Genomic DNA, 12,595 nt, shown 5'->3' with positions numbered 1-12,595 from the left:
TACTTCTTAGTTACTTTATGTCAGGTGGATTTCCTGATATTTTATCATTTTTATTGCCTCTATAAATGGGATACTTTTCTAATACTATTTTCAAGAATTTATTATTTTAATGAAGAAATGCCAATTATATTTGTATGCTGATATAGTGTCTGGTTCCCTTGTTATATATTCTAATTAGTTATAAAAAAGTTTAATAGTTGAGTTCTTGGATTTTCCTTAGAAAATGGCCTTTATAAAGAGTCAATTTTTGCTTTTACTAGTCAACTATTCTTCTTTCTTATTTCTTTAAAAGTTACTTTATCTTCATGAATTTCTTGCCTCCATTTTCTTTTACTTTACTTTGGTATTTTTCTAGCTTCTTGAGTTGAAAGCCTCATTCATTAATTTCTAATCTTTCTTGTTTCCTAACAAGTATATTAAAGATATATCATTTCCTCTCAGTACAGTTTTAGCAACATCCCACAGGCTGTGACACAGAGTGTCCTTATTATCAAATTCATTTATATGTGATTTATAACTTTGGTTTTAATTTATTCTTCAACCCAAAAGAGTTAAAGTACTTTTTAAAATCTTTTTTAAAAAAGGAATATGATAATAATAATAAAAAGAACAAAAACCAAAACAGAAATAAAACCCAAAAAGGTAATTCGAGCAGTTATCTATAAGCATACAGTAAAAAGAAAGCTTTTACACACTTTTGGAACCTTAGTGTCCTCAGCTCAACTCCTAGAGACAGTCATTTTTTTTTGGTTTATTTGATCTACTGATCTATTAGATTAATATCTATCACAATAACTGTGAATTTGTCAATGTATACTTGTACTTGTTGATGTATTTAGGAACTTAGTTACATTAAGTTTCATAATTATATTTTTTGGTAGATTGTAGCTTTTGGTCATCAATTCTATTATCACTAATATTAATATTCCCAGATTTGTTTGTTGCTATTGTTGGCGTTTCCCTGTTATATATTTTCACCTCTTTATTTTCAAACTTTATATATTGCTTTCTTCAGGGGTATTTCTCCAAAGACAACATGTAACTCAATTTTAATCCTGATAGCCATTATCTATTAATAGGAGAATTCCATTCATTAATATTTATTATAAATAACATATTTATTTTTCTTTTTTCTTCCCTTCCAGCCTTTTGTTGATCTTTTTTCTTTTTAGTGGTTTAGAATCTGTACCATCTAGCCCTTCTTCCTAATGTAGCCCTTAAAATTTTAATATACACAGTTAAACATGTATTTTTCCATCAACTTTTGGTGCTAAGTAGTAGTCCCAAGGGGGGAAAATAACCTTAGGAAAGTTTAACTTCCTTTCCCTTAGGAATTTCTGGGATTTTTATTTTCAGGTTACTAAATTTTTCCTTATGCATTAATATTTTTGATAAATATATTTTTAGACATATTTTATTTTTATTATTATTTTAATTTTTAATTCCTTAATTATGAGCATATTTTTAAAATTCACATATAATGTGTTATTTGTTTCAGGGGTAGAGGTCTGTGATTCATCAGTCTTACATAACACCCAGCGCTCACTACAACACATACCCTCCCCAATGTCCATTACCCAGCTACCCCATTCCCCGACCCCCTTCCCCTCCAGCAACCCTCAGTTTGTTTCCTAAGATCAAGAGTCTCTTATGGTTTGTCTTCCTCTCTGGTTTCATCTTGTTTCATTTTTTCCTCTAATTTTTACTTATTTCCACACCATCAGTTTTTGAATTCAATGCTTCCTATTTCTTGTGTTCAGTCTTCATTTTGTAGCAGTCCCTCCTTCAATATATTTTTGTCAAGTGATTTTATAGGTTTTTTATGGGATTTAGATTCTACCAATCAGACATACTTGGGTAAGATCTGAAATCAGAACTGAGCTAAGTGGGGAAGTAGAGATAGCACACACATACCCGGTTTTCTTCGATACAAATTACTAATTTGTCATTGTAAATTTTGCAACCAAGTTCTGGGGACAGGAGTGAGGAATTCCTGATCCCCCACGCAGTGAAAGTGGTATGATCCTGGAGGTTGCAACTGGGATGACAGTCTCCTGATCAGCTAGTTCCCTGAGCAGAGGCGGCAGTTTTCTTGGTGGGCTGGTTCTGTGGTATCATTCTGGGAGTCATTAGACTGCTTCCCCGTCCCTTCTGATGATTTTATAGACAACTAATTCCTTGTATATCAGTCATTTTCTGCTTATTCTAGCCAGAGTGAATTCTCTTATCTATAACTGAATCATGACTGACATAGCATCCTCGACTTTTCTCCTTCCATCCACGCACATTTTCTTAGTGTGTTCTATCAGGTTCTGTTCTCTTCTAAGTATTTTTCAATTTATCCTATTCTCCACTCTCACTGTCTTAGTTCATGCCTTCAAAATCTCCCTCCTGGACTATAATGAGCCTCTTGATTGGTCTCCAGTCCATCCATCTCTGTCTGTTCAAATGGCAGCCTTTCTAGAATATACATCTAATCACACAATTGTTGTGCTTAATTACAAAGCACAAGTATTCGTTTTTGTTTTGAATGGATTGCAAAACTCTTCAAAATCAAACCACAATCTTTCTCGCTTCATTTACTGTCACTGTTCACAATTATCCCATGCTCCAATTATACTAAACTTGTTACAATTCCTTGCACCTTTGCAAATCTCTTTCCCCTATATCCTCTACCTGAAAAACTCCTCATTCCTGAAGAGCTAGATAAAATGTTACCTCCTCTGTGAAGCTTTCCCTCATGTTCTTCCAAAGTGCAGTTGGTCTCTCCTATACTCCTACAGCCCTCTCTGAAATCTGAAACATTCACATTATAAGTACTTACATATATCTTTAAATTATTAGCTTATAAGCCACATAAGAGCAAGAATTTTGTCTTATTCAACTTTATACCCCAACACTTTGAAGAGGGCCAGCCACAAGACAAATTTAGGATCAATGTTTGTGGGATGCACAAGTGGCAGTGAAGAGGTGTGTGGAATGTATTCCTTTTTTCTAGTGCAACAGAAATTCTATAAAAATGATAGAAATTAAAGATTACCTGGCATCACCCAGAATTGAAATCATACGGTACTGGGGTAACTCGGAAGATGCAACATGTGCTAAGATTCCAAAGAGCCTTTCAGCCATTATCATATCATTCTGCGTCACCTGAAGAGATACAATGGAGAGGGGTCAAAATGACACTGGCTCTAGCTTGATACAATTAACACAATTTCAAAGAAATTTCTAACGTATTTTCTTTTAGTCCAGGGAAGTGCCTTCTCTGGGCTGTAAAAGGAGAGTTCTCATTGACATCTCTTTCTTCCCTAACTTAACTGAAGTGAAGATGTACAGATGTTGGCTCATGGTGATGGAGGATGACCGAGGTGATGAATTAGCTCTGACTCAAAGCAATGTTCCCTGAGAATTAGACTTGAGGCAACTTAAATTCTTAATGATTTTTTTTTTTCAGAAATCCTATAGTTTCTTGGAGTAGAATGATTTAGGGGGAAAATTCTCAAGTGTCAATGGAACAGATTCACTTTAATAATGTGTCAAAGGTAAGCCAAGGTGTTGTTCATACCTTGCTTCTATAAGAATAACATTGTCCTTTTCTGAGAGATGGAACATTAGATAGGCAAGGTACTCCTGTTCATTCTAAAACTATGTCTACCTTTCTCTCCACAAGGAGCTGTCACAGGTATTCTCTGTGAGGGCTCATTCCTATGTTAACCAAGAAGGTACTAAAAGCTAAAAGTGGGACTTGGATTAATATCTGGGCATATTTTCTTTAATATAAGATATGGTTGCTTGCATTTTAAATACTATTAGTTTGCCTATATAACCAGTGGTTCCCAACCAGGGGCCATTCTGGCCCCTAGGGAAACATTTGACAATGTCTGGAGACATTTTTGGTTATCACAACTGGCAGAGGGGAGCTACTAGAATCTAGTGGGTTGAAGCCAGGGATGCCGCTAAACATCCTACACTGCACAGGGCAGCCCCCACAACGAAGCGTTATGTGGCCCAGAATGTCAACAGAGCTGAGGTTGAGAAACCCGGGTATAGTTAAATTTTGGAACTTAAAAAAATTCATTAATACTGCTGTAATACACTTCACAGGCATTTTCCAAAAAATAAACCCGTAATTCACAAGCATCTTATACACATGATTCAGTGCAATCTCACATTTTCCCTAAGACCCTCAGAGTTAACGAGGCTGCTGTTCCCTCAAATCTTTCCTGTAGCTGACAACTAAGTTGTTTGGTCTAACATAGTCACCTAGTGGCCAGTGCAGGCCACTACTCCATCTTTTCTTCTTGATGCTCACAATTCAAATTTAATTCTACCTCAAGCAATATTATTCTCTCTCATATACAAAGAAAAGTAGGTATATTGTATAATATTACTACATATTGTCAAGGTTGAGATAAGCAGCTTTATTTTAGACTGTTTAAATAAAGGGTCAAATATCCCAGGCATTGACATTTTAGGAACTTTAAATCAGAGTAAGTTCTATTGGTTCTTTCGAATTCTTCTCTATTTTATGTAATTATACTGTACCATTCCTTCCTATTTCAAGGTTCTATCATAATTAATACATCTCTAGTAGTGACCCATGTCTGGGTAAATACACTACTTAGGTTAATGGGGTCAACAGTTTGGCCCTTAATGAAGGAGAATACTCACCCATAGCCAAAATAACTATTCTACTTCCAGTCCAGGGGACTAAATACTAGTTCTGATCAATGACTCACAACCTCTCTGGGAAGTACCAAGAGAATACACAAGAGTACACAAGACTGAGCCAAATCTCTTGGGAACTAGCTGGAGAAATCAGTCGTCTGAAGGTCCAGATTTGTCCTCCATCTTCGACAGATAGCTGATACTGTGGTCATGAGCCTACCATGGTTGATGCAAATTTCACTTGGCTGTTGTACACTGACCCAGGGATCTCCAGTCTCTTAACACTCTACTAGATTTTTAGAGTGCTAGGCCAGAGGTACTTGTAGTGCATCAGCTGCAGGGAAACACAGTTGCTATTACCACCATGCTGGCAAACTTGATTATAGCTCGTTTTACAATAAAGAGGTCTTCTGAATGTTAAGAGATAATCGTAATAATACTAACAGCATATTAGAGATCTTCTTTCTTTGGAGCATTAATTTAAATTCAGTGCAGGAATTCCACAGGAGAGGAAGAAGCACAGATTCCTTTTCTTCCAAAATAGTACTTAGAGAACATGGTCTTTGGATAGCAAGGAGATTACCCTTGTGACAAGCTTAGCAAAATTAATCTGAAAAATATCCTTTCACTAATAATATTCCAGGCCTGAGTTATACAGTGCAGGTAATCCACAGGCAGCTGTTACAAACTATTAACAAAGCAGTCCAGCCATTTACATATGCTTGTTTGATTTCCTTTTTTTCTCATTTTTACTTTCTCTTTTTTACCTTTCTTCCTTATTTCTCCTTCTCATCTTTTTAAAATTATTTTTCTTTTCCTGCATACATTCTCTTTTTTTCTCACTTTATTCCTCCCTTCCTCTACCATGACCCTTATCAGCTGACCTTTGGGTATTACTTCCCCATCCTTCTTATGTGTCCAGCAGTCTGCAAAACACTTTGAAGAATACAAAGATCACAGTACCTACATAAGTGTTCTTTTTTTTTTTAACTGTCATCCTACCAACATTTTACTTCTCTGAATGTTTACAAACAACAGTAAAAGTATTTGCTATTCACCATGATTTGGTTACTATTTTTAAAGCCTGTCTAGTGCTTTAGAAGTTTTTCGATGGATTTTTAGCTTAAATGTCAAGATTTGGGAAAGATCCACAATATTTCTCAAAAGTTCTATCATGGTGGGGCACCTGGGTGGCTTAGTCGTTAAGTGTCTGTCTTGGGCTCAGGTCATGGTCCCAGGGTCCTGGGATCGAGCCCCACATCGGGCTCTAGGCTCAGTGGGAAGCCTGCTTCTCCCTCTCCCACTCCCCCTGCTTGTGTTCCCTCTCTCGCTGTGTCTCTCTCTGTCAAATAAATAAATAAATAAAATCTTAAAAAAAAAAAAAGTTCTATCATGGTTACCGAATTTCCTGACCATTATTATGACTATTTCCCCTAAAAAGGAATATTTTAATTCTACAGTTGACTTATGTTTATCTTACCTCTGTCCCATTTATTTTCTGCATACTAAAATGGCTCAGCCTAAACAGTACATAGTATTTCCAGAGTGTAAAATTGACAACTGGATTTCCTTGAGGATCAATTGTCAACTGGTCGACACGGCGGAGTTGAGCTAGTGCATTAAACTGCTGCAGCATTACAAGATTTGTTTCCTTGAATTTAAGGTGCTGCAATAATAAAACACAAAAAAGAGCTGAACATTGAATTTAACCATCTTAAAAAATTAACATTAAAGCTTCACTGATCATTCCCCAAGAAATCTGTAAACTTTAGGCTTAACTAATATGTTTTCAATTACATTAAATCAACTGAATCTACTAAATTTACATAATTTTAGTACATCTGATACATCATTGATGGAATCCATTAATCCACCCAGTATTGAATTATAAGTGATTTCCCGTCTGCAAAGGATGTCCCCCATTTACTAGCAAACTAAGATCCTTAAAATTAAATAAATATATAATAATTCAGACTTTTAGGCATTACAATGATTTTTATATGCTTTACACTGAAATTAAATCTACAAAGGAAAGACTAGAAATAAAACTTCCAGAATTTTATAAATACAGGGCTCACAATGCCTCTGAGAAGAATTAATTAGTCATTACTACCTGTATCTTGCCAATTACTATTCAGGCTAGTTAAACTGGCCATGGGAAAAGAAAATCACTAAAACTGAAATGCCTATGTAAGTGTTCTTTCTGTGAAATTGGATGCTCTTTTCTGAACATATTGTCTCCACTTCTATCTATCTTCTTTAGGGAGGATGATGTGGCAAAAGAAAAAGAACTATAAGAGGGCAGGCGAAGGAAATCACTTGGCTAACAGAGAAAAACACAACAATAATAAAAACTCAAGGGAGAACTCACAGTTTCTGCAAATACATACTAATAAGTAACATAATAGTACCACAAACAGCGAATTGGAAAAACTGGAAAAAGCTAATTTCTCAACCTTATTTTTTTAAAAATTTTAATTCCAGTATAGTTAACAGTGTTATATTAGTTTCAGATGTACAATACAGTGATTCAACGATTCTATACATTACTCAGTGCTCATCACAGTAAGGGTACTCTTAATTCCCTTCACCTATTTCACCCACCCTGCCACCCCCCCGCCTCTGGTAACCATCAATTTGTTCTCTATAGTTAAGAGTCTGTTTTTTGATTTGTCTAATTTTTCCTTTATATATATCACATATATCCTTTTATATATCACATATATATACATACATACATTGGAATATTATTCAGCCATAAAAAGAATGAGATCTTGCCATCTCTCTCTCTCTCTCTCTCTCATACACACACACACACACACACACACACATCTGTTCTTCTGTGGACTGACATATTCTTTATCCATTCATCTGTGGATGGACACTTGGGCTGCTTCCATAGTTTGGCTATTATAAAAAATGCTGCAATAAATATAGGAGTGCATGTATTTTTTCAAATTCGTCTTTTCATAGTCTTTGAATAAATACCTAGTAGTGCAATTACTAGATAGTAGAGTGGTTCTATTTTTAATTTTTGGAGAAATCTCCATACTTCCTTCCACAGTGGCTGCACCAGTTTGCATTCCCACCAACAGTGTGCAAGGGTTCATTCCTTTCTCTCCACATCCTAGCCAACACCTGTGTTTCTTGTCTTTTTTATTTTAGCCATTCTGCTGGTGTGAGCTGATATCTCATTGCATTTTTTACTGCATTTCCCTGCTGATGAGTGATGTTGAGCATCTTTTCATGTGTCTGTTGGCCACCTGTTTGTCTTTGGAGAAATGTCTGTTCATGTCTTCTGCCCATTTTTAAATTAGATTATTTGTGTATCTGGTGTTGAGTTTTATAAATTCCTTATACATTCTGGATACTGACCCTTTACTGGATATCATTTGCAAATATCTTCTCCCATTCAGTAAGTTGACTTTTAGTTTCATTGATTGTTTCCTTTTTTGTGCCGAAGCTTTTTATTTTTATATATTCCCAATAGTTTATTTTTACTTTTGTTTGCCTTGCCTCAGGAGACCTATCTAGAAAGAAGTTGCTTCAGCCAATGTGAATTAAGTTGCTGCCTTGTTCTCTTCTAGGATTTTTATGGTTTCAGGTCTCACATTTAGGTCCTTAATCCATTGTGAGTTTATTTTTGCTTACGGTGTAAGAAAGTGGTCCACTTTTGGGGTGCCGGGTGGCTCAGTTGGTTAAACGGCTGCCTTCAGCTCAGGTCATGATCTCAGGGTCCTGGGATTGAGCCCCATATCAGGCTCCCTACTCGGTGGGGAGTCTGCTTCTCCCTCTCCCTCTGCTGCTCTCTCACTCGTGCCCTCTCTGTCTCAAATAAATGAATAAAATCTTAAAAAAAAAAAAAGTGGTCCAGTTTCATTCTTTTGCATGTAGCTGTCTAGTTTTCCCAACAACACTTGTTGAAAAGACTGTCTTTTCTTCATTGCATATTCTTGCTTCCTTTGTCGAAGATTAATTAACTATATAATCATGGGTTTATTTCTATGCTCTCTATTCTGTTCCATTGATTTATGTGTGTATTTTTGTGCCAATACCATATTGTTTTGATTACTACAACTTTGGGATTGTGATACCTCCAGTTTTGTTTTTCTTTTTTAAGATTGCTTTAGTTATTTAGGTTTCTTTATGGTTTTTAGGATTTTTTGTTCTAGCTCTGTGAAAAATGTTGGTGGTATTTTGAAACGGATTGCATTACATCTGTAGATTGCTTTGGGTAGTATGGACATTTTAACAATATTTTTTCTTCCAATCCATGAACGCAGAATACCTTTCCATTTCTTTGTGTCATCTTCAATTTCTTTCATGAATGTTTTATAGTTTTCAGAGTACAGGTGTTTCACCTCCTTGGTTAAATTTATTCCTAGATATTCTATTATTTTTGATGCCATTGTAAATAGGATTGTTTTCTTAATTTCTCTGCTACTTCATTATTGGTGTATAGAAATGCAATGGATTTCTGTATATTGATTTTGTATCCTGCAACCTTACTGAATTCATTTATCAGTTCTAGTAGTTTTTGGTGGAGTCTGTTAGGTTTTCTATGTATAGTATCATGGCATCTGCAATTAGTTAAAGTTTTACTTCTTCCTTACCAATTTGGATGTCTTTTATTTATTTTCTTAATTGTGGTGGCTAGGACTTCCAGTACTCTTGAATAAAAGTGGTGAGAGTGAACATCCTGGTCTTGTTTCTGATCTTAGGGGAAAAGCTCTGTTTTTCACCATTGAGTATGATGTTAGCTATGGGTTTTCATATATGGCCTTTATCATGTTGAGGTATAACAACTACTTTGTTGAGGGTTTTTATCATGAATGGATGCTGTACTTTGTCAAATGCTTTATCTGCATCTACTGAAATGATCATATGATTTTTTTAAAAAGATTTTATTTATTTATTTATTTATTTAATAGAGAGAGAGAGGGACAGCGAGACAGGGAACACAAGCAGGGGGAGTGGGGAAAGGAGAAGCAGGCTTCCCACCGAGCAGGGAGCCCAATGCGGGGCTCAATCCCAGGATCCTGGGATCATGACCTGAACCGAAGGCAGTCGCTTAACCAACTGAGCCACCCAGGCACCCTGATCGTATTATTTTTATCCTCTTTCTTGTTGAGGTAATGTATCACGTTGATTGATCTGTGAATACTGAATCACCCTTGCAATCCTGGGATTAAATCCCACCTGATTGTGGTGAATAATTTTTTTAATGTATTGTTGGATTTGGTTTGCTAGTATTTTGTTGATGACTTTTGTATCTATGTTCATCAAAAATATTTGTCTGTAGCTCTCTTTTTTTGTATGTCTTTATCTGGTTTTGGTATCAGGGTAATGCTAGCCTCATAGAATGAATTTGGAAGCTTTCCTTACTCTTCTATTTTTTGGAATAGTTTGAGAAGAATAGGTATTAACTTGTCTTTAAATGTTTGGTAGAGGAATGCCTGGGTGGCTCAGTCGGTTAAGCGTCTGCCTTCGGCTCAGGTCATGATCCCAGGATCCTGGGATCGAGTCCCACATTGGGCTCCTTCCTCAGCAAGGCGCCTGCTTCTCCCTCTGCCTGCCTCTGTCTCTCTCTCTCTGATAAATAAATAAAATCTTAAAAAAAATAAAAAATAAAAATAAATGTTTGGTAGAATTCACCTGTGAAACTCTCTGATCCTGGCTTTTGTTTGTTGGAAGGTTTTGATTACTGATTCAATTTCATTACTGGTAATCGGTCTGTTCAAATTTTCTATTTCTTCCTTATTCAGTTTTGGTAGTTTATATGTTTCTAGAATTTATAAATTATTCCTAGGTTAGCCAGTTTGTTGGCATATAATTTTTTATAATATTCTCTTATAATCCTTTGTTCTTTCTTTGGTTTCAGTTGTTATTTCTCTTCTTTCATTTCTGATTTTATTTGAGTTCTCTCTCTCTCTCATGAATCTGGCAAAACGTTTTTTAATTTTGTTGATCTCTTCAAAGAACCAGCTCCTGGTTTCATTCATTTGTTCTATTGTTTTTTTTAATTTCTATTTCACTTATTTCTGCTCTAATCTTTATTATTTCCTTCCTTCTATTCATTTTGGGTTTTGTTTGTTCTTCTTTTTCCAGCTCCTTTAGGTGTAAGATTAGGTTGTTTGAGATTTTTCTCACTTCCTGAGGTAGACCTGTACTGCTCTAAACTTCCCTCTTAGAACAGCTTTTACTGCATCCTAAAGATTTTGGACCACTGTGTTTTCATTTGCATTTGTCTCCATGTATTTTTTGATTTCCTCTTTGATTTCGTGGTTGACCCATTCATTGTTTAGTAGAATGTTATTTAACCTCCATGTATTTGTGTTCTTTCCTGATTTTTTTTTATGGTTGATTTTTAGTTTCATAGTGTTGCGATCAGAAGAGATGCATGGTATGACTTCAGTCTTTTTGAATTTGTTGAGACTTGCTTTGTGGCCTAATACATGATCCATTCCAGAGAATGCTCCATGTGCACTTGAAAAGAACGTGTGTTCTGTTGTTTAGAATGAAATGTCCTGAATATATCTGTTAGATCCATCTGGTCCAATGTGTCCTTCAAAGCCTCTTTTTCCTTGATGATTTTCCATTTGGATGATCTATCCATTGATGTAAATGGGGTGTTAAAGTCCCCTACTATTATTATACTACTATTGATTATTTCTTTTATGTTTGTTTTTAGCTGCTTTATATATTTGGGTGCTCCCATGTTGGGTGAATAAATATTTACAACTGTTATATCTTCTTGTTGGATTGTTCCCTTTATTATTATATAGCGTCTCTGTGTTTTGTTACAGTCTTTGTTTTAATGTCTATTTTGTCTGATATAAGTATTGGTACCCCAGCTTTCTTTTCACTTTCATTCGAATGATAAATGCTTTTCCATCCCTTCACTTTCAATCAGCAGGTGTCCTTAGATCTGAAAAGAGTCTCTTGTAGGCAGCATATAGATGGGTCTTGCATTTTTTTTTTCCTCCTCCTGCTATCTTCTTTTTTTTTTTTCTTAACATATATTCCATTATTTGTTTCAGAGGTATAGATCTGTGATTCAACAGTCTTGCACAATTCACAGTGCTCACCATAGCACACACCCACCCCAATGTCTATCACCCCATCCTTCCCACCCCCCCCAACTCCAGCAACCCTCAGTTTGTTTCCTGAGATTACGAATTCCTCATATCAGTCAGGTCATATGATACATGTCTTTCTCTTATTTCACTCAGCATAATACTCTCCAGTTCCATCCACGTCGTTGCAAATGGCAAGATCTCATTCCTTTTATGGCTGCATAATATTCCATTGTATATATATACCACAGCTTCTTTATCCATTCATCTGTCGATGGACATCTTGGCTCTTTCCACAGTTTGGCTATTGTGGACATTGCTGCTATAAACAAACAAGGGGTGCATGTACCCCTTCTGATCCCTACATTTGTATCTTTGGGGTAAATACCCAGTAGTGCAATTGCTGGGTCGTATGGTAGCTCTATTTTCAACTTTTTGAGGAACGTCCATACTGTTTTCCAGAGTGGTTGCACCAGCTTGCATTCCCACCAACAGTGTAGGAGGGTTCCCCTTTCTCCACATCCCCGGCAACATCTGTCATTTCCTGACTTGTTAATTTTAGCCATTCTGACTGGTGCGAGGTGGTATCTCATTGAGGTTTTGATTTGGATTTCCCGGATGCCTAGCGATGTTGAGCACTTTTTCATGTGTCTGTTGGCCATTTGGATGTCTTCTTTGGAGAAAGGTCTGTTCATGTCTTCTGCCCATTTCTTGATTGGATTCTTTGTTTTTTGGGTGTTGAGTTTGATGAGTTCTTTATAGATTTTGGATACTAGCCCTTTATCTCATATGTCATTTGCAAATATCTTCTCCCATTCTGTCGGTTGTCTTTTGGTTTTGTTGACTGTTTC

At 36.0% G+C, this 12,595-nt stretch overlaps 1 protein-coding gene across 1 annotated transcript in view; it reads right to left on the bottom strand.

Moving 5' to 3' along the window:
- LRRC49 (leucine rich repeat containing 49) overlaps positions 1-12,595 on the bottom strand; it is a 169,274-nt gene that overhangs the window by 17,025 nt on the left and 139,654 nt on the right. The window contains exons 13-14 of the mRNA XM_044918294.1: positions 6,149-6,360; positions 3,041-3,150 (exon numbers count right to left, since the gene is read on the bottom strand). Of these exons, the coding sequence (XP_044774229.1) occupies positions 3,041-3,150; positions 6,149-6,360 (322 nt within the window). The remainder of the gene's footprint in view (positions 1-3,040; positions 3,151-6,148; positions 6,361-12,595) is intronic.

The sequence above is a fragment of the Neomonachus schauinslandi genome, chromosome 9 (assembly GCF_002201575.2).
Source record: "Neomonachus schauinslandi chromosome 9, ASM220157v2, whole genome shotgun sequence".
NCBI classification, from domain to species: Eukaryota; Metazoa; Chordata; class Mammalia; order Carnivora; family Phocidae; genus Neomonachus; species Neomonachus schauinslandi.
Note: the sequence above shows the minus strand (reverse complement) of the source record. Positions and strands in the feature narration are given on the sequence as shown.